This window comes from Tenrec ecaudatus, chromosome 10 (genome assembly GCF_050624435.1).
Source record: "Tenrec ecaudatus isolate mTenEca1 chromosome 10, mTenEca1.hap1, whole genome shotgun sequence".
Classification (NCBI taxonomy): domain Eukaryota; kingdom Metazoa; phylum Chordata; class Mammalia; order Afrosoricida; family Tenrecidae; genus Tenrec; species Tenrec ecaudatus.
The window spans coordinates 48,063,618-48,086,655 of NC_134539.1; the positions used below are offsets into that span (position 1 = coordinate 48,063,618).

The window sequence follows — 23,038 nt, forward strand, 5'->3', positions numbered from 1 at the left end:
GACTATATAAACATAGTGAGTTTTCAACAAGTTAAGTTTTTGTAGAATCAGAGTTTTCCCAAAAGAAACCCATTCTCACAGTTTTCTCATTGAAGTCAAGTATTGTCCTACTGTCTTCTCCTACCTTGTCACGAAACATGCGGCTGCCATCGGGCACAGTGAGAAGAAAAAGACAAGTTGGAAAGAGCAGCCCTTGCGGCGGAGAGTAACAGGTGCCAGGAAAGGGAAGGCACCGCGCCAGGTAAGCTTGAAGATGCTTCCGGAGAAACCCCACAGACCACACATTACCAAACACCGATTGACAATGATTTATTAAGGTCCAATTAGTATATATATTGTTCATTTCAAAGTCCATATATGCGCATGAGTAAAAATCCAAGTTCATTCGTTCCCTTCCAGTACAGAAGGTGCTCTATGAAGTACGTGCAAATACCTTTGTGTGACCTGGTGGGGGCTCCCTGACACGTTTTTCACTGTGGGCACTGTACCAGTCTGCTCCTTGCACGAAGGCTGACTGCGCGCCAGCTTTCTCCCTCCTGAGCCGCCATTCTTCTTCCAGCTATCCTTCTCTGAAACGTACTCTGCCTTCCCAGACTTGCTTCGTCAGGGGTCCCTTGCCCTGCAAACTGCATTCGCTCACTAGTCGATGTGGACAACGCACAACACAGGTGCCCGGCAATCTGGAGATTCCCGGGAGAGTACGTGCCACCCAAGCTATCGAATAGAATCGTCCTTTATTCCCTTGGCGCAGCTGGATCCTCTGCATTTCCTTCCATTCTACATTACAGTTGCGGCTACCAAGAACGGGATCATCAGTCTTTCAAGCAACACTCGGAGGTCCTGGACAGATTATCAGGGCGCCCTGGTTACTTGTACTAGTTGACTGACCCAGTCCCTCTTCTGGTATAAAGCAGCTACTCTCAAAGTAGCCACTGCCTTTCTGGTGTAAAAAGGGACTATTACTGGCTTTTCTTCACAATCGCCATGCATGCAGTGCAAAAGCTGCAAACCCCTTTTCATAAAAGGAAAAACCAGAAAGCGACACTTCACATTGAAAAAAGAAAAAAATCCTTCATGGTAATATGTCCTAAGTAAGCAATCAATCATATGGACACAATTTTATACATACAAAATGTTTGAAACACCATTTATAATAGTGAATATTAGAAGCAACCTAAATAGTCAATAATATTGGAATGGTTAAATAAACTGACTGGCAACGATTAAATGGAATAGTATAGAGTGATTAAAATGGCATTCTGTAAAAGTTTTAATGCCAGAGGGAAATACGGCAGTGCTGGGCTGGAAAACACTGGTTACAAATTGGTTTAGCGTACGATCCCAATGATGTACGCATGGATACAATCATACATACCAGCTTCAAAATCCCAGTGTCATACCCACTGCTACCCAGTTGATTCCAATTCATAGTGGCCGAACCCAGGGTTTCTGAGGCTGTAAATCTGTACAGGAGCAGATCACCTCCTCTTTCTCCCACAGAGTACCTGGTGGGTTTGAACCACTGGCCTTGCAGTTAGTCGTCCAACACTTACTCAACAATTCCATCAGGGTTCCTTACATAGAGGAACAGTTATTAATGGGAGCTTTTTCTGGGTTATGAGATTATTATTAATTTTTCTCTTATATCTCTAAATAGATGTAAATTTTCTACAAGGAATATGTTTGATTCTGTAATCTAAAAAAACACAGGGTACTAAACATTCACCTGTCAATATTGCTCACGGTATCATAAATGCACATGGGAACAATACTGCTTGGTCTTCATCTTGAAATGACTGTTTTTAGAGTACATATTCTTTTGGTAATCATTGGTATAGACTGATACAATATTTAATAACAAAGTAGTAATGTGACTAGAGCACTCTGTGTTTCATGACCTTGACGAGAATTGGTATTGACATCTGGGTTCTTCTGTTTTCTACAAGATTTTACAACTCATACACTTTTATCTCTTTAAGGCATACAGCATACATATACTCTATGCAACGCTTTAAGATTTATTCTAATTTACAATTTTTCTACATAAGGAAAAATAGAGTTATGGCAGATAAAAGAAAAAGGCTACATATAGTCTTGTTCATCACAAGCATGCTGATAGGTATAAACATGTTCATTAAATGAAATGTATCCGTTGGTAATAAAAGCTGGGGGCTTGAATGTAAATGAAGTTGCAGATTCACAAAGTCAGACTCTTTCCTGACTGGCACCAAAGCACACACCATCTTAAAGTCTAGTTACGTAATCTACGTGGGCACTCCAGAGTCTGTGCATGAACCCCGTGACAGGGATTCCATTTCCGACGTCCCAAAGGAATGGGGATTAGGATGAGGGTCGTCACAGAAACTAAGTTATGTAAAGTCTTGTGGGGTCTGGGAACAAATACTGTCGTTGGTTAGTGTTTAAGTACACGAGTTCATATTCTTCCTCTCTCAATCTCCCCCCACCCCCCCTTGCCATCACAATTCGGCAGGGGAGGCAAGGCTGCCCATTCCTCCGTGAGGGACGGCTCGCTTTGCGGCCCGAGTTCCTTTTCTAAACCACAGAGTGGTCATTGCTGTGAACTCCAGCCAAGATCGTGTGGTTGAGGGAGGAAGCTGAGCGGTCGGAGCCTTCCGTGGGGCCGCTGGTGCTCTCAGTGCGCTGGCAGCAGAGGATCTGTCGGAAGGTGGCGCTCATCTCCTTGTCTCGGTAGGAGTAGATGATGGGGTTCATGGCCGAGTTGAATTCCGCAAGGAGAAGAAAAAATTTCTCATAGGCCAGAACATTGCACTGTGGACAGCACACGTCCAGCAGCAATAAGACCAGTCCAGGGGTCCAGCAGACGATAAAGGCACCTACGGTGATGCCCAGGGCGTCAGCGGGATTCAAGGAGAGAGAGAGAGAAAAAAAGAAAAAAGGAAAACTTTACTATGAAGCACGTGACCATAGACTTTCAGGTACTGATCCAAATACTAAGATGCTGCAAGTCAAAGCTACTAATCATTTCGAATCAAATGTTCATTTCCTGAAATAATCAGAAAAAGGGGTCGGTAAAATGTCATTCATTCAGGTCCTGCAAAATATTGATGAGGTATTGATGTTGATTATTTTGGGCAAAACACCAAGCATTTGAAAAGCAATGGAGACATGAAAGCCTGCACTCAGGAGACACCTTTCCACCGACAGACATGGTTTGTACAGCCATATGACAGTTACCAGGGAAACTATAAGCATGAACGGCAGACGCTCTTTAACTTTACGAAAACCTGACTTCTGGTGGCCTGCACGGAAATCCTTGCTATGCCATTTAGCAACTTTGCTGAAGTTAGGTAAATGTTTCTCCAACCTCAGTTTCTTTAATCTGAAATATATAGATGGCAATATTTACCTCGTCAATTTTGTTATAGGATTAAGTGCTAATAACCACTCAGTCTATATTACCAACATTGTTATTATCTGCTCAGTAGCACAGGGCTACTAAGAAATAGCAATTTCAAATGATGACACATATGTTTGCTTATTCAACAATTAATAACAGCAATGATTTTCTCTGCACTTCACAACTATCTCACCTAATCTCCGCCCTAGCTGTGTGAGGTAGAAACCAGTATTCCCATCATAAAGATGAAGGCCATGAGACCTAGAGAAAGGTCAAGTAACCTGCTTGGACACACAGAACTGGAAAATGGCAGGAAGGAGACCAGTCCTTGAGTTTCCGGTCTTAGAGGCTGAAGCCGGCTCCTCTGTTCACGGTCCGGATAATACAACCTTATAGTTCTACTTTTTGAAACTAATAAAGTTACATATCTGTTACGGTAGTTACATAATCGGGTGTCAGTTTGAGGATTAAGAGTGAAGGCGTGGCGTCTAGCCTGTCACTCAGGATATAGCCAATGAGGCCTCTGCATGGGCTGGCCTTCTCCTGAGGATTCTGGGAACTCCTGTATTTTCCTCCTTGGCGGCAGGTGACTCTCTCTACTCACTCCCTGCGAGACATTCCTGTGGAGAAGGCACATGGCGAGAGGTTGATGGAGCCAGAACTCTGGAGCCCAAGAAGTCACATGGAGATCCCTTCCAGCACTGAGATGCTCACAACACCACTGGATCCACAAGACTTCCCACCGACTGGCCTGTGATATATTCCTGCATTCGGAGTCATTGTATGTGTTTCGTGAGTGTAAAGAGGACTTTATAGATTGGTATCGGACATATGGGCTCATATCAGACTTGTGGACTTGATCTGGACTGGGCTGGGGTGTTTTCTCAATCTTCAATTGCTCTTGTCTTTGAGCTTGTTTCTCTCAACCCAGACTAACACAATATCTTAAACCAAATGTTATTTATGCTTTAGCTGTTTTTTCTAATCGTGTTCTGCTTGGTTTGCTTTCTTCTCCCAACTATTCTAAATCAGGGAGATTTTACTCTAGATGTAAAAGATGGGATTACACATTAGATTCTCAATTCCATTTTATTTAGTCTTTAAAATCACTTTCTCATTGGGCTACTTGTGAAATCACATCACAACTCATTTCTGTGTGACCCCAGAATTTTCTAGGCTTTTTTAATGGAAAGGGCATGCGCCAATAGGACCCAGAAGGATCCATCATTTCCTATTCCATAATACCTAATAGGTGCCACATGTGTTATCAGGCTTCACAATCACCAAGAGGGAAAGAGGTGATCCCAGCATGCCACTGGCATCTTTGGGTTTAAATGGGGGCTACCATAGGTGGACATAGGCTTGACCTGGTCACTTGGCTTTGGACCAACCCCAAGGAAAGAGTTTCACAAAATGTAAGCAAATGAAACTTTGCCTCCAGACAGCCCAGTTTTGAATGTGAACTTGCATTTTAGTTTTCGAACTTTTTCAGCAGGGCAATGAAAAGAAAGAATGGCGAAAAGTACCCCCAGGAAGCTCTTTCTTCTACAACATGAACGTGTACTGGTTTTAAACTGTTGTTCGCTTTGAAGAAAGTCTACGGTGCTTCATTCCCTGATAAATACAATACCTTACATTTCTCTTAGAGAGGAAAAAAATGTTTCAAATATCAGGAGCTAATAGCCAAGAAATGACTTGAACTTCAAGTGAAAATGTTAATAAAGTATTCAGTCCAAGTCCTTGAATTTCCTTGCTTGAAAATCACTCAGCAAGCTAAACATAAAGGAAAATCAAAGGAATGCCTCTTGGGTTTCAGAAATAATGCATTACTCACTGAGACGCCAGGAAGGGAATTATTCTCTCAGGGTGGAAAATGGCTGGATGGAAAATACATGGTCCCATTATTCCATTTACTTGGAAACGAAAAACACACAGCCCCTTCATGAATGGGAGAGCATTCTTTCAAGTTTCTTTTTCTCTTTCTTTTATCAAAGCTCCGATTGAGTTCCAATTCAGAGCTTGAGAAGATAGCAGCAATGTGCAGCCCAGAAGACCAATTTTAAATAAAACGGTGCTTTTCTCCTTCTAGGAGACAGGAAGCCAACATTTTACTTTCACATATAACTTCACTGTCCTTGTTAAAAAATGACAGGAGTAAAGTACATGCGGTTATCTGATACTTAAAGATCATTGTTGCCGAGTTAATTTTGACTCCTAGCATCTCTATATGACAAGATCATGATTGTTCCACAAGGTTGCCAAAGCTGTAACTCTTATGGGAGCAGACAGCCTCCTCTTTGTTCTCTGAAGTGGCTAGTGGGTTCGAACCTCTGACCTTTCTGTTAGTAGAGTAGTGCATTCAGCACTGTACCACTCCGACTCTAACTCAAACTCACTGCGCCGACCCTAGAGAACAGAGGAGAACTGTCCCTGCGGGTTTCTGAGACGCTGACTCTTTTCAAGACTAGAAAGCATCATCATTCTGCCTCAGAGCCACTGGTGGGTTCAAACTGTTGCCCCAAAGCTTAGCAGCCCAACACAAACTGTGCCACTACTATACCACACTGCTCCTTATTTGCTGTATAGACTTACTTCTAATTTAAAATTCAAAAATGGGCAAAGTCTTTCCAAACAGAATCCAGGTCTTAGGAACTGGTCTAGCAAGCCCAGGACCCTTGCGGGGTTAGAGACTGAAGTGGGAAACTCCCAGGGCCTGGCATACAAGTGAATACATGTGAACTCATACACTCACGAACTTGGGCATCTTCTCCTTCCCTTACTATAAGAAACTAGTTTTCAGTACTGTGATTGGAGCCACCACACCCTCACAACACTCTGTGCTTAGTCTCAGGCCTCCATTCAAGTCACTTCAGAAAATCATGGTACAGGACTCAGAAAATCAACATCTAAAACCAGTCATATGAGGAGGGCCTTCAAAAGGGTTGAAGGAAAATTCCATTTTCTTTTAATATAACTGTCAACAAACTTTTTCAATTCCCCTTCTATGGAATCTTTTCCACTTCTTCTTTCCCTTCTACAGAGATGTCAAAGATTAAATCAGCCAAAGATGAAAATGCACTAAAGAAATAGAAAATGGGACCTGCAAAATTCCAAGGAATTAGGCTTCTTTTTTTTTTTTTTTTTTATGTTTTCGAATGCTCGGTTTATTCACTGCAGACGCGCATCACACCATCCAAAAATAAATAACTCAAACTACAAAGGATAAAAGGATTGGAGCACGCGTGATCATGAGTATGAACATGATAACAGCCCTTGGGTCAGAAAGACCCACGCCGGGAGGCAGACAGCAGCGAGCGCGCGAAGATAGATGATAGATGACAGATAGATAGATAGATATAAATTTTAAAAGAGAGAGCCATGTGCAAGGGCCAGTCGAATTCTGCACCTCAGCCAGGCCCTCTTCCTCTGTGAAGAGAGCTGATGGATGGATGGATAGATAGGTGAGCCTGATTCCGCACCTCAGCCAGGCCCTCTTCCTTTGTAAACAGAGGTGATGGATGGATGGATGGATGGATGGATGGATGGATGGATGGATGGATGGATGGATGGATGGATGAGAGGGAGACTGACACAGAGAAACCTCACACAGGATGGCCTCCCCTAGACTCTCAGAGGAAAGAGCCACACACTCATAAGCCAATCTCTCAGAAGCCATAAAACAAATACGGAGCCACATGCTGCTCACGCCGGGAGGCAGAGCGTGCTGAGGGCAAAGCCGACTCCGCACTCCTAGCCTCCCCCCCTCCTCCCCCCCGGGCACAAGCGGACTGCAGGAAGAGACTAGGGGCCCGCAGACAGAGTGAGAGGAGCGGTCCCATTCGCTGTGAATGTCCGTCCCTCGTCTGGCGCGGCTTAGGTCCGGCTCGGGAGAGCGCAACAGTACCACATCAATCAGGTGTAATTAGGCTTTTAATCAACCTGGAATGTACATTCTGAAACTCCTTGCTCAAATCATGAATTTTCCCCCTTCTAAAAACATAAAACATGCCATATTCAAGCCCCATAAGCAATCATAGGCAATCCTAACTCAATCAGATTGGTAGAATCTAAGCTGTGTATCAGAGACCCTATCAACACCTAATCAGTACAAAGCCAAGTGCATACATGTAAGAGGGTTAATAAGAATGTAAGGAACTCCTGTCTTAGCATCGGTGCATTAAAGCGGAGAATAGTTTCCTGTCTAGTTCATATAGCATGTTGAGGATAAAGCTGAGTCAGCTCCTTGCATTACCAAGCATGATGTCCTTCTCTAGGGACTGGTCTCTCCTGACAACCTGTCCAAAGTCTGTGAAATGAAGTCTCGTCATCCCTTCCTTTACGGAGTATTCGGGCTGTACTTCTTCCAAGATAGAGTTGCTGGTTCTTTTCGCAGCCCATAGTGCATCACGCTTGGTAAAGCAGAGGGGCAGCAAAAACAGGAAAGCCCACAACAAGACGGGCCGCAACAAGGGCTCAAATATAAGCACAACTGTGAGGATGGAGCAGGACTGGGGACCGTTCCAATCTGTTGTACATAAGGTCACCGTGAGTCTGAACCGACTCAAGGAACTAAGAACTCAATGGTACCTAAAACAACATAGATACAAGGCACGCATAGAAGAAGCGGCTCTTCCTAGAGCAAACTTCACTCCCTTATACATCTGTCAAATCAATCTGTGGGGGCTGCCTTGCCCACAAAGAGGGAGAGTGCTGGAATGTAGACTCAGAGAGGAAGGAGGCAGTTTGGGAACAACAGGTCACAGCTGCAGAACAAGATCCGATTACCACACCTTCTCTCAAATCTACACAACTTCATCAGCTGAATAATGCTTACCATCTGGGCTCACAATTACAGTCTTTTTTTCTGGAGCGATTTTTTCCTAACTTTGCCTACATATGGAACTTAAGAACCAAAGTTACCAGGAGAAAAAAAAAATGTTCTCGACAGAGAGGACCTCTAGGGAGAGAGCTCAAGATTTTTGATGAAAAAATCAGAGTTTTTCCCAGTCTGGCTGGAAAATGTGTGCTTTTCACAAAATCAGACACCCCACAGATTAAAAACAAATCAAGATAAACCAATTCTCCACTGGGCTGTGCCCAAGTTAACCTCTCCTAAGCTCATTTTTCTCATGGGGTCTCAGAACAGTCCTCCCTAGCTCCGAGACTTGTGATGGTAATGAAACAATAATAATAAAAGTTTCTAATGCCATTAAGTGATGTGTTCTTTCCAGGGAAGGTCTGTTCGTCTCCCAGCAGCCAGTCCATGTTCCTCCATCTCTGTTGCTGCGGCTGGCCTTCGCCTACACCCTGAGGGCGAGAAGGAATGACTGCAGGGCTTCTGGACCTGCAACAAATGTTGTGTGAATGAGAGAAAAACTTCTCTGTGTTGAGTCACTGATATTTGTGGTTGACAGTTGACCCCAGAACGTGTGGGCTGCCAACCCTGGGAACTGTTGGAGCCCTGCCAACATCCCACTGACCTTGAATCCACAGGATTCTGCACCTACCGCCCTGTGAGCTCCGTTTCCTGCTTCACCTTCTGTATCATGGGCCTGCAGCTACCTGAGTCTGATGACTCATGAACTTGAGTTGGGCTGGGCTAAGCATCCATCTTGATGTAAAGCTCTTTCTTATACATAGATGAGTGTTACAGCTTTTGTATCTCTGGACAACCCAACCTAGCTCACTAATCTAGGGTGGGTCGTTGGATAACAGCAAGTTAAGCATGGGTTTACTTGTGTTTATTTATTAATCTGTTGTGAATACATTCACATGGAGTTCACATATGGTGGGTTTAAAAAAAGGTGGGGGGAAACTGATTCACTGAAGACTAGTATGTAGACACAAGTAAGCCTATGCTGGGAACTCCGTAACTTCCATAACATTAATGGTGTTCGTTTTGCAGTATCACTTGTCATGGTAGCTTGCTAGTCTTCTTGTTAGTGGGAAAGTAAGGCAGGCAATCCATGTTTTATTTTCAGGAGCACTTTCTTATCCTCTGGTTAATGTTTCTATAGAACAATGTGTGTCCTACTGTAGTGGATACAATATCCTCTTGAACCTCTGAGGATATTAATTAAAATTTATTTGATGCTATGCTGTGTTTCCTATGCTCTATGTTTCCCTATAAGATGCTGGGCTGCACATAAAAACAAGGAGGTCACTATTGCTCAGGGAACATCGGATCGTTACACAGATTTCCCCAAATCGAGGCCTCCATTAATTTGGGAAAACAGTCTAACAAACTGCTTCCAACATCAGCTATTTCTTGTATCCCAAACATCGAGTGAATCTCATCTAACGCACAGGCAAAATGCAGTATTAGGTAACCTCCCAGGAGATGTGTATCTCTCGGAGCGTGCTGATCTGGGGATGCAGAAAAATGTAATCTCTATAATGCTTAAATTATACACCGAGTAACCCATGGAGCCTTCTAGTTAGCTCCAAATTCTGCACGAGCAAGAGACTGACGTTAGCAAATGAAATTCAAGATGCACGGAGTCCTGTGTTCTTATAAACACATACACCATACTTCCCAGCATAGCTAATGTTCTTCCATGGCAATATCCGACTTCTGAGGTCTCTGTACATGCTAAGCACACCACAAGGAAATGCTTCTCTTGGCTTGCAGCAAAGCCAATGCCGTTCGAACAATGCTAAGTCGTTTACTCCCTAAACAGGTCTTCTGCGTGATGGCCAACTCTGTCTGGGGTTGGGGTTAACTCGGGCTCAGCAGAGTGTAAATGATTACTCAGCAATAACCAAGGATCAACGCTACTCCAAAAGTCTACTAGACCATAAACCTTGCCTATCTTCAAATGAGAGATAGGCATATGCATTTAACTGATAAAACACAGATATAAAACATCTGTAGGGATACAGTTAACGGTATTTTACTCTCGGAAAGATCCTGAAACGTATAACTTTTCACTTGCAGTAGAGTATGAGACACAACCAAAGACGGTACCAGTTATTATTCTTCATGTAGAAACCAATTCATCATTCTCAGAATGGTCAAATCTGTTGTTTCCTAGACTTAGTAATAAATTGCAGATTTTTAAAAACCATATTATTTCTTCCTTATCTTAAAAGTAATAAATCTTCCCCTGTGCAGAAAATCAATGCTGTCAACTCCTGACCAGCACCATCCATCTCACAGTGTGATACAAAACTGGTTGCGCGACTTGCCGTTACCAAGGCAATCGGAATAATATTTACCCCTTTAAAAGATAAATGAAATTCCCCCGAAGAACCTTACTCTAACAAAAGTTCAACACAAACAGGAAGTTTATAATTAGTTTCGCAACATACTTAATTTTCAGCAATGAATTGTTTCTCCCCTAACGAGAGACGTCTAAATGAATGCCAACATTTCGCTCAAGAGTGCTCCTAGAGCCCAGCTGAGGGGTGGCAGCAGCCTGTCCTCTGCAGGGCACCAACTCTGTGTTGCTCAGGAAATGCAGGACAAAAACATAATGGAAATGTCATTTATCACTCATTTCCTTACCAACAAATTGGGGAAAATATTTACAACTTAATCCAAAAGCAAAGTCAGGGTGTGTGTGTGTGTGTGGCAGGGGCGGGGGGGGGGGGTTTACAAACTAAAATCACCTTTCGGTGCACATTTTATGCACCTGTATAGGCGTGTGTGTCTTTAACAGCAGAAAGCAGAAAAGCGAAAGCAGGAGTTGTCATTGTGGCCATTCTTCCGGAGGCCGGTTATGTCTCCTATGATCGCCAAATGTCCTGGACTGATATGTACAAAGCACAGATTCTTGGCGGGGGCGGCGGGAAGGACAGTCTGTTCTAATATAATGTCATGGCTATGTGCCTAAGACTCCTCCCATTATAAAAATGGTGCGATAACAATGACTATCCAGTTGGGAAATGGGTGCTACAGCGAAAGGGTTCCAGGTTTACTATCATAAATGTATTTTTTTCCTACATGGATATCAATTCTTTTCCAAGTTGAGTAAAAAAAAAAATGTTGTCAGAAAACCTGACAAAGCCAAGTCTAAGCATCATAATCCAAATTCCATTCCAGAAATCCTAATCTAAAACCAATCATTTCTAAAGGCTTCAAAATAGGCTGCAACAATGTCACATATAGTACTTATCCTATAGATCCACACACAAGAAATTATACATGCGCGCTGTAAGGAATTCATGACACATATATTATGAAAAAAATAAAATAATCTAGATAATCATAAGAGATATGTTAAACTACATCCATAAAGTGGAACCCTAGTCATCTCTAAGAATTGTATTCAAATATCCTATCTGTCTTTCCTGGTACAGAATGATCACTCAGACCCATTGTTCAGTTAAAAAGAGCAAGATCTGCAATACCTCTTGGGCCTTAAAAACTTTCCATCTTTAATTCCACTTTTCCATGAACACTGAAAGCCCCCCTCGTCTGTAAAATATGCCTAAATTATGCTTTAATAATAATTATCAGCAACAACAAATGTACTTACAGACAGATTCCCTCTAATAAACCCCAAGTGAGCTACAGTCAGTTAATTTTTAAATGTTTACAATAGAAATCATACCCTCAGTGTCGGCCTTAAAGTATAAATTAATATTTATTTCGCAGACCTTTGACAGAGAGCCAAGGCCTTTTAGTTCAATATGCATCTACTGACTGGAGCGCGATGCCATCTTGCCAGTAAAAGGCGCACTCAGAAAGCACTGCATACCAGTTCCGGTTTGTCTCGTGTGAAGCTGAGTCGGCACTTAAAACTGTTACAAAGCCTTGTCGACATTTTATTTGCAGCCCCCATTTGGACAGGCGTTTTCACTAGCAAGCTGAAATACTTGGGAAAGGGGGCAGGTTAGCTGAGAGCATATATTTCTATTCTATGTAAGAATACTGAGAGAGGTAGACCTGAGTTCAAGTACTATTTTCTTCCCCGACTAGCTGGACAGCTTGGAACGTTAGTCACCTCTGCTTCCATGTTCACCCCGCAGCGAGGACTGACAGTACACAGAGAATCCAAAGCACAGGGCTGCCTACTAGGTTGCCTGCCCACCCCCTGCTTCGGGGCATAGCCAAGGCATACTCTTAAAAGATATCTGGGTATTTAGGATAAAGGATTGGCTGTCCCTACCTGGAGATAGAAAATGGAAGTGTTGCATCCCTGCTAGGCCTGTGACACTAGCCGCCCCTTCACTCTCCTCTCTCGGCTGTCCTCCTGAGGCCGGACAGCATGCCAAGCAACCCGCCAGCATTTCTTGATGGGCACTCAAACTCTAGGTCCAGCCCTCTTTCTGCTTAAAGTTGAAAATGAGTGGTTCCTTTTCAGCTCTTAGATTCAGACCTCTATCTGAGCCAGATATATACTTGAGGGGGAAAAAAAACCATTAAGAGAACATTTCTTTCAAGGATTTGGACAGAGACTTCCCATTTCTTGTAGGTCATGGCCAGGGCAGGAGGCCGTGGGTGGGGTTTGTTGTTGCTGGGTCATCTAGCTGATTTTAACTCGGAGTGACCCCCTGTTGACAGAGTAGAATATTGGATTGACTAGATAGCAATCTTTCTGGAGAGAAGTCCTGTCGGTGTGGTATGGTGGTGACGCCCTCAACTATGAACTAAAAGGACAGCAGTTCGAATCCACCAGCGCTGTGCAGAAGCAAGCTGTGGTCATGTGCTTCTCCAGAGACTCCAGCCTTGATACCATGCGAAGCTCTTTGACTCCCCGCTGCCAGGTTACCAGGGGTCCGCATGGACTCAGTGGTGCTGGGTTGGTTTGGGGTTTTACTTTGTATATGCATAAAAAGGCCTTTCTGAGGATGGCAGGTAGAGATATCCTTCCCTATAGAAGCTGTATAGTCCAGGCTAGCCGCACTGAGTGGACCTGAAAGGTAGTTCAAATTCCACACCGGGCATCATGGGTTTTAGAGGTGGAGGATGAACACTGGCAGCTAGAGGAGACTGCCTTTGGAGGTGCCGACTTTCCTTCCCTGGGGGCCTGGGAGCAGAATTGAATGGTCATGGTTCGTCGGCCACCACGAAATTATAGGGGAAACCGTTATCACCGTCGTTAACGAGAGACGGGTATCACAGAGCAGCTAAGGTTTAATCCTGGCTCTGTCACTTTACTAGTTGGGGGTGGGGGGGCGGAGGGTGATGGTGACCAAGCTAAAGGGCTTTCCTCACATGTCCTTTTCCTTACTGTAAAAGAGGAAGCATGCTATCTAACTCAGAATCTTTCTAAGGCCAGGAAGGAACAGGTGAGTATAATGAGACAATCCTTCAAGAGCTCTTGCAATTCGTTGTTTGAAAATAGGAATACTATTCTTCAGCTAACACAGATGCCAACCTCCAACTGAGTTAAGTTGAAATGCTTAGATGCACGGGCATCAGAAACCAATGTGCACTGTGTGAGAGATTAGTCACTTTTAAGGGAGTTCCAGATATGCTCGTGTACAAGCCAGATTTTTCAGCACATTTTTAATGCCGTTTTTGTGGAAAAATCAGGTGCCTCAGCTGAATTTGGGTCAGCTTATATTCAAGTATATATGGCATCTAATTATGCACTCGGGAAGCCCCTTTCCCATATCAGGATACACAGTGGTCCAGCAGGAACTTAAATGTTGGAAAGATGGTTGTTTGAAGCAAACTGCTGGCTCGCTCCAGCTCCCCTCCCTTGACAGGAAGAGAGAGGGAAGAGGTCCTTCTAGTGTCCTCACAGCCGATCAGACAGTGCGCCCGGCACTGGGAAACCTAGGGCGGCAGACAGACGGCCAGCTGTGCTGAGGGCTCCACTACAAGAGAACGCTCCAGGTATGAGAACCGGTCTACAACTCGGAACTCAAGGCCAAGGTGTAGGAATGGTGCTGACTGACCGCAGGTGGACACTGCAAGAGAGAAAAAGCCGGGGTGGGGGGGGAGCCATTTTAAATGCTGCTGTGGATGACTGCTTGGAAGGGTATTCGAACTGTGTGAGAGCCTGCGGAGAGGCCTGCTCAAAACTGCTGCACGGAGGTGGCCCAGGCAGCCAGTGGAGAAGGGAAACTATCCGGAGACGGCTGTGAGCACCCACAAGGTAGAGCCAGCTGGAAACATCTGCTCGAAACACCGCGTGATATGATGTTGTCAGTGCAGCAAGAACTTCCCTATCCTCTTCACAGCCACCGATAAGCTGAGGGCCAAGGAGAAATGCCTGAAGGAGGCAAAGATCAGAAGGCTCCTCCAGGAAGGAGGCGGTGCAGGAAAGCAGCCTTACCTGAGGAGTGGAGGGGGCGGGGGAGGAATAAAGTACTGCTGAATATGTTGGGCGGGAGGCTTTGAGTTACCGGAGGAAGGCTTTTTTCTGGCTTAGTAAGAGCAGGGATTTGAATACTAATGACTAATGGAATCTACCCATTTCTTATCCTTGAGGCAGAGGAAAGAAGACTGCCCCTCCATTGAATAGATTTAATATGAAAATGAAAGAAAATCGAATTGTTTTGAAGGACTAGTATTTAGTTCTGCTTATTCATCTTTACAGGCATGGGATGGAAACAAACCTTGGGTGCTAATTATATTCATTCAAGTAAGTGCCAGTGACTATTTATTATAACCCCTAGAAAAATGGCTAGAATATTATTGTTTGCTGCAAGCACATTGTTACCTGAGAACATATGATAGCATTTCTATTGGCACATAGCCACTGGCCACATGCAGTTTTCTTTTAAGACCCCAAACCAAACTCACTGCCATCAAGTCAATGCTGACTCATAACAGCCCTAATAGGGCGGGTAGAACTGCCGCTGCCGGGTTCCAAGACTGGAACTCTTTACAGGAGTAGAAAGTCCCATCTGTCTCCCGTTTTCCATTGTGGGTTGGTTTAGAGTGTTTTCCTTCAGGGGTCCTTGAATAAGACTTTGTTCTAGACAGGACAGTGTTCACTACGTTCTCCCATTGTAAAGGTGATGCATGATCAGAGCAGAGAGGATGGGAAATAGAGTCAATCAAAGAGAGCAAAAGCCACTCCTAGCCCCAACCATGACAGGGACAGAGACCCACCCTTTATCTGACAAGGTCCTCCTCTTGCCCTGACATGTGAATGACAGAAGATACAGAATTATGGGATTTAAATATTTCTTACAAATTCGTTCAGATGTTGCTTTACTAGACCCTGATGTCTCAGGTGGAATACAGTGGGCTCTTTTGGCCAGTGGGGACAAACAGGTTTCTTGACAATGCCCCCCTGCAGAGAAGCCTGAGTGGCCCTTTGTTACTGAAGGGATTCTCCTGTATCACCTTTACAGGAAACAAACGCAGAGAGCAAAGCAGAGAAAACAAGCAAGGAGTACAGGGGGCAGAGGGATTTCTGGCTCTTCTAAGAACATTTGAGATTTCTGGTTTAGGGGTTTGTTTAATTGTTCCAAAATTATTTTAATAAACCCCTCCCCCCCACTTTCATGACTCCCAATTCTCCCTTGCAAATTTGGCTAGACCAGAGGATGTTCACTGGTACTGATAGGAACTGGAAACAGAGAATTCGGGGTGGATGATTCCCTTCAGGACCAGTGGTGAGAGTGGCAATACTGGGAGAGTAGAGGGAGGGTGGTTGGAAAGAGGGAACTGATTACAAGGATCTACATGTGACCTCCTCCCTGGGGGACAGACAACAGAAGAGTGGGTGAAGGGAGACGTCGGACAGTGTAAGATATAACAAAATAATAAATTTATAATTATCAAGGGTTTATGCGGGAGGGGGGCGCGGGGAGGGAGGGGGAAAATGAGGAGCTGATGCCAGGGGCTTAGGTGGAGAGTAAATGTTTTGAGAATGATGAGGGCAATGAATGTATACATGTGCTTTACACAACTGATGGATGGATGGATTGTGATAAGAGCTGTATGAGCTCCAAATAAAATGATTTTAAAAAGAAGAGAAACAGAAAAATCTTAACTTTAAAACACACACACCTTTACTAATAATAAAAAAAAAGCTATAGGATTCAAAACACAATCAGACCACACACAGTAAGGGAAGGTCCTTTGCACAGTCAAGGAAGTCCGCCTTCCATCGGCTGCTTTTTCTTTTCTTGTTCTTGGGGCGGAACTAATCGGTGTGCTTTCCTCCTCTTCCTTTTTTCCTCCTAAGTGTACTTCAGCAACATTTTCTACTCACCTAGATGCTTTACTAATAGCCGGGTTGGCTAGGTACTGTGAAGAAGTGCCTTCTCCTCTGTGGGCCTAACTTCATAGGATGGCTTTTGAGAGTCATTTGCGCTCCGTGGTGCTGGGAAGAACCTCGCTGAAGGAAACGGTGGAAGCACCACCCTGTGTCCTGTCAATTGCCGTGCTCTACCCACGGGAACAGAGCAGAGAGCGGATGTTCAATGGGACTAGTAGTTCAGCTGAGAAACGTATGTGCTAAAGTCTGCATGATCATGATGACTATTTGTTGCTCTTGGGAGTCACCAATCAGGTAGTCCTGAACCACAGAGACCTACATCAGATAAGACCTTGCCCTGTCGGGCGCCATCTTCAAGATTGTTGCTATGTTTGAATCCATTTTGTGGCGACTGTATCCATTCATCTCATTCATGGATTCCCTCAGTTCTATTTGACTCTCTACCATTTCCAGTGACTGGTCTCACGTGATGATGCGTCCAAAGTAAGGGAGCCCAAGTCTTGCCATCGTGCTCAGGAGCATTCTGGTGACACAATCTCTAAGACTGCCCACAGAATAGTCAGCATTCTTCAAGGACTGTCATTTGTACCTTTCCCAGAGTCCTAGCCCCTTGCCCTGTCTTGGATGAGCTTTCAGACACAAATTGTCTGGGGCAATTTTGACAGACAGGAGACAAGCAGAAAGGCTGAGGAGGCAGTATGTCCGTCTGAAGCAGCCCTCCGAGGCAGGAAAACCCAAGTGACAGCAGAAGTGGCCCGCAGGATGAAAAGCAGTGGATTGTGGAAAGGTCAAATGGAAAGCACCCGAGCAGTGTAGAAACAGAACAGGGAAGCCACTGATTCGAAATACGTAGCAAGGGAAGATGGGAAGACAAACATAACTCCTTTCCAAACACACCCCGCTACTGACCACCCATGAAGCCATGCCTCTTCGCCGGCACCCTCTCCACGATCCATGTGACTGCAACAACGGCAGATCGCAGACGCTGGAGCCAGGAGACCTGAAAAGCTGCCCAGAAGCTCCACTCCCTTGAGGCATTCTGACTTTTTTACAGATGCAAACGAATGTCTCATCGGAGATCTAGATAGAATATAAAACTTTGGAAAAGTAAAACCCTGCTCTTTGAACGACGGTGAAGAAGGAAGAATTAATACGGGTCAGAGGCCTTTCTCCTGCCTACGGAGTTGTGATTTAATTGTTTTCACTTCTAAAAGCAAAGAAAAAAGACTAAATGACCTCCCCCTTTCACAATCAAACCCGTCTCCAGTCATCCAGAGAGCATCAAAATTTTATTAATGGAGCCAGTGTTTGAATATGCAAGCTTTCATCAACGATGGAAACTGCCCTTGTCTAAATTACGACTACTGAAATATAGCCCTATGTCTCTCATTGAGGACAATGTCTCCAGGACAAGTGTTTTTCGTTGCAGAAACTGTTTCCAGAGAGAAGAACTAGATTCCATTTTAAATGTCACGGGACACTGTGACCCTCTTCTCCATCCTCCGAATGGGGAGGGTCTCTTTCTGCTCACTGTGTTGCTCTTGCCTCTTTGGGACTGCCCTAAGAGTAAGTGGGCTGACCTCAAGTGGGCTGAACCACTGGACGCACCTAGAAAGGTCAGACACAGGCTCTGGAAAGCAGGCACAGGAAAAAGGCGAGCTGGCTAATAGGCATTAAGTAAGGACCTCATGGCAAACATTTTGCCTTGGCTTTTTTGGGTTTCTGAGACTTTTAAATCTTTGGGAGAGCAAGCCCAGTGCATTAGCTACTCCACCACCATAATATACGTCAGGAACAATGAACCTACTTTTGGTGGGGCGAAGTTCAAGAAATAAGACTGAAGGGCAGGGGCCAAATGATTGCAGAGAGTTGGGAACACTCCGGAGAGAGGCTGCTGCTTTCCTGTGTCAGCGGCGGCACCAGTGTCAGTTACTGACTAGGACAGTCCAAGTGACTGTTGAGGAGGATTAAGAGGAGGGCAAGATGCTGACAGCGGAGGCGGTTAAGGAGCCCGACGGGCTTCTGGCTCTATCCCTCTTGGTAGATGAGCTGGTGAGTTTTCACTGTTAGTTTCTAGGGAGTGGATTCCACTGTACTCAGGAGACAAGTTCAAGTTTAAGGATCACTGCCCTTGATCTTTGGTAGGACGTGAGGGAAGAAATGGAAGCGTTTCCTTTGGTTCCTGCTCACAAAGGATGCCGCCACGTCAAAAGGCATCTGCATGGAGGAAAACAAGGTCCACAGGCAAGACTGTACAGGCGTCCCGCCTTTGTTTGATTCTAAGGCGCCCTTTCAGCTTCTCACCTCGCTGTCTCACATGCTTTTGTACCGTTTCTTCATTGTCTGTGCAAACACCTTTCCTAAACATCTCTACTAACTATCTCGAATCCTGGAGACGCGCTCCGGATTCCCTTCTCTCCCAGCATGGCAGACTTCGTATCAAGAAAGGCAGAATGCTGATCTTTCTGTGGAACGTGGCTTGGAAAAGGAAGCATACAGAAGACTTCTTTTTCTCACTTTCCGCTTCCTTCCTTCACTGGAGTCTCCCAAAGAAGCCAGTCTCCCTTTGCTCATGAAAAGGGCACTTCTGTACTTCATGTATCCACCTTTAAAAAATGACTGCTCTAGCTTTGGGGGCTTCTATACTTAATTTTAACCACCTGGTTTGCATGGTAACTTGTGTGAAGATCTCATTAAACCAAAAAAAAAAAGAAAAAGGCTGATGTCAATGATCAGAATGACGAGGGTCCCTTGGTGCAAGCTACACTAGTGCGCATTCATGGATCACACAGTTAGGACACTGGCAGTGTCCTCGGGGATACTTGAAACAACTGGATTCTTCGACCTATTTTATGTATGAATATGTGTGCAAACATTTATGTAATACATGAACACTGCATGACATACATGTATATATACATGTAAGCACACACTCATCTGTGGATATACTCTCCGCCCTTTGGCAAAGTGCTAGCAGTAGAAAAGATGGCTAACAAGCTATACGTAGTTTAACGTGTTCAGCTGTATATCTTAGCTTCCTTTTCCATACTTATTATCATCGGTAATGAAACAATAACCATTCCTTGAAAAAAGAAGAGACATTGAGCAGATGCCGCCCCTCCCTCATCTCTTCCTGCTCACCGTATTGCTGCTGTTACTAGAAACCACTCTCTCGGCTCCAAACCACAGTGGCCTTTTGCACAGAATAATAAGATGTTGCCTGGTCCTGTGCCACCTTCAAGATAAGCAGAATGTCGGGGTCCATTCTTGCAACCCCTGGGCAGTGCCTTCCCGACCTAGAGGCCTCCTTTTGCGGTCCTAAAGCAGATAATAGTCCTGAAAATGTTGTTGCAAGCTCCCCACCACGGATGACACTGCTGATATGTGAAATCCTGAGGGCAAACCTGCTGGCCTCATAGCAACATGAAAGCCATCATACAGTAAAGGACTGACGAGTGGTGTCACATAATAATATAAAAAAGTACCCACATGCAAATTTTATAACCATGGCAACGAAGTGAATAACCCAAGTCAGAAAGCAGGTAATTGGAGGGAAAAAAACAAAACCAGGTAAATGTTGAATGATGTGTAATCACAGATACCATATGTGGGTTGTAAATGCTAAAGATAAAGAAAACTCTGTCGAGTACAGTAGCCATTTTAACAGTGCAATCTATATTTATCTGTATGTATACATATAAATAATATCCAGCTTCTTCTGAAGTTTTTCTGTATGCTTTGAACAGGGCTAAATTCATGAGATGTACTCTCAGGTAGTCCTTGTAAGACAGAACCTTACATGATAAGCACTCCTACTATCTCTGAAGATCAGAGAGCGCAGAAACTTATGTGGGCAACACAACCAGAAAATGGTAGCCCCAGACTGGAGGCCTGTCTCTAGAGGCCTGATTTCCCAGTCGCAGTGCTTTACTGCCAGGTGGGGGGACATTATGAATGGAAAGATGCCGAATGTTGGTGGTCCAATTTAGGATGATGTTTGTGCTCCTTGAACGGTTCTATTAGAAAATGGGAGGGCTTTCTACTCCCCTAAAGAAGTACAGTCTCAGAAACTCACAGGGGCAGTTCTACCCTGTCCTACAGGGTCAATATGAATTGATATCAATCCAATGGCAGTGAGTTTGGAGAGTTTTTCATAAAACACTGGCTTTGGATGAGGTTTGGTTTTGTCACCCAGAATAAATAAATGAATAAAGATCGATGGTGGGTCACCCAGATGCTCCCTCGACACAACATTCATTATTATCAGACAGAGGCCCTTGGCCTTAGTCATGGGTTCTCCCTCCTCTTTCATTCCAATTGAAATGAACCAATTGCCATCAAGTTGACTCCAAATCATGGTGACTCCATATATTTCCAAACAGAACTACACTCACTGGGCTCTCCAGGATGTGATCTTTTGGAAGTAGATTACCAGGCCTTTCTTCCGAGGGTGGATGGGAACCATCGAACCTTTAGTTAGGAATTACATACTTCCTTGTTGGCCTGAGCTTTCCTTTGGAATGGAAAGCCTTCTAGTGAGGCAAACGTCTGGTAAGCCCTTCGGGTTTTCTCTGGAGAATGTTAAAAGCCCATCACTCTAAAAAACTCCACAGAATGCAAATACTCTACACTTAACTAGAAACAAAAAAATAACAGTGTCTAAAAGCTGTCAGGAATTAAAAAACAAAACTCATTTCAGCCCACTACCTTAAAAAACCACAACAAACTGCAATATAATAGGACAGTGAACTACAGAAACCATATTTGTAGACAAGCTCAAATCAAGATTCTTGGAAACTATTGGTAATAGTGCTCATTTTCAGTCACCCTTTTGGTTCAAAGTGAAAATTTTTTTCAAAACAAGATCTAAGTACAGAAAACAAAATTTAAAACATTTTTTGGCTATTTGGGGACAAGATAGAGTTTTTTTGTTTTTTTAAAGATCATTTTATTGGGGCTCTTACAGCTCTTATAACGACCGATACATCAATTGTATCCAGCATATTTGTACATGTTGCCATCATCATTTTCTAGACATTTGCTTTCTATTTAAGCCCTTGATATCAGCCCTTTTTTCTTTCCTTTCCCCACCCTCCCATCCTCGTGAACCCTTGATAAATCAGAAATTATTATTTTTTCATATCCCTTCACCCGTGGTTTCTGTTGTTCATCCCCCTCGGGGGTGGAGAATTCTGTGTTGATCATTGAGATTGGTTCCCCCTTCGGCCCTTTCTCCCCTCACCTTCCCCCTACCCTGCTAGTTTCACTACTCCCATGTCTATTCCTCAGGGATTTATCTGACCTGGTTTCCGTGTGTCATGAGCTCTTATACGTTCCAGTGTACATGCTAGAACTGAAAGGTAGGACTGGGGTCATGATAGTGGGGAGTGAGGAAGCCTCAAAGAATCAGAAAAATATTGTGTGTTTCATCGGTGCCATACTGCACCCTGGTTGACTCATCCCTTTCTTGTGACCCTTTTGTGTGTGGATGTCCAATGTGTACAAATGGGTTTGAGGTCTCTGCTCTGAACCCCTAGTTTTTAACAATGTTATTTTGTTTTGGATCTTCTGATGCCTGCTACCTGATCCCGTCAACACCTCATGATCACACAAGCTGATGTGCTTCTTTCATGTGGGCTTGTTGCTTCTCTGCTAGATGGCTTAACTTCAAGCCTTTAAGATCCCAGACACTATCTCTTTTGATAGCCAGGCACCACCAGCTTTCTTCACCACATTTGCTATGCACCCATTTTGTCTTCAGCGATTTTGTAAGGTGGGAAACACATCACAGAATGCCAGGATTTTAGAACACAGTGTTCTTGTGTTGAGGGAGGGCTTGAGCAGAGGCCGACAGCAGGTCAGTAAGTTTTCAAAGGCTAAGAAACAGTAGGCTAAGCTTGATTCTGAACACTAGCCTGAACCCAATTGAACCAACCCCATGGATTAGAAAGTCAAGTGGCTGAGCTCTAACTCGAATGCCTCATGGAAATGCTTTCACTGAACTGCATTTTGGCATCAGCCCACCTGCCTTCATTGAAGAATGTTACAAGACCTTACAGGGAATGGTTCTGCATGTACTATAAAGAAGGTCATGATTTGTCCAGTACACTGTACTTGGCTGTATCTGCATTACCTGCAAGAGAGCATGTCCTTACCTGCCTTCATATGACTATCTTACATGTGTGTTTTCTTTCTTTCTTTTTTTTTGTGGCTTATTTTAAAGTTTGCCCTTCTGAACTGTATGCATCTTTTAAAGCGGCCTTAAATCTTTTTTAACACAAGGTTAAGGATAAATAAACAGAGGCATATAGTCTGCACACGTCTAGAAGATGATTTATGTAACACGACTATTTGGACAGAAAACCACCCAACAAGAATAAACCTTGGAGCGGAACAGTATGATTCCCATGGAGAATATGACACATTTTCACAGTCTGTGGTCTGCTTCTTGCAGGCAATGCTGCAGACAGGGTTGTTGGCTTATCGGCAGGGTCACAATTACACAGTGCACATGTGTTTTTGTACCGTG

The 23,038-nt window shown here is 44.1% G+C and overlaps 1 protein-coding gene across 6 annotated transcripts in view; it reads right to left on the reverse strand.

Annotated features, from left to right (window-relative positions):
• Positions 1 to 294: 294 nt before the first annotated feature.
• Positions 295 to 23,038, reverse strand: part of LPAR1 (lysophosphatidic acid receptor 1) — a 138,844-nt gene continuing 116,100 nt past the window's right edge. For all 6 annotated transcript variants that reach the window (XM_075560302.1, XM_075560304.1, XM_075560300.1 and 3 more), the window contains one exon: positions 295 to 2,855. In XM_075560302.1, coding sequence (XP_075416417.1) covers positions 2,554 to 2,855 — 302 coding nt within the window. In that variant the 3' untranslated portion in view covers positions 295 to 2,553. The remainder of the gene's footprint in view (positions 2,856 to 23,038) is intronic.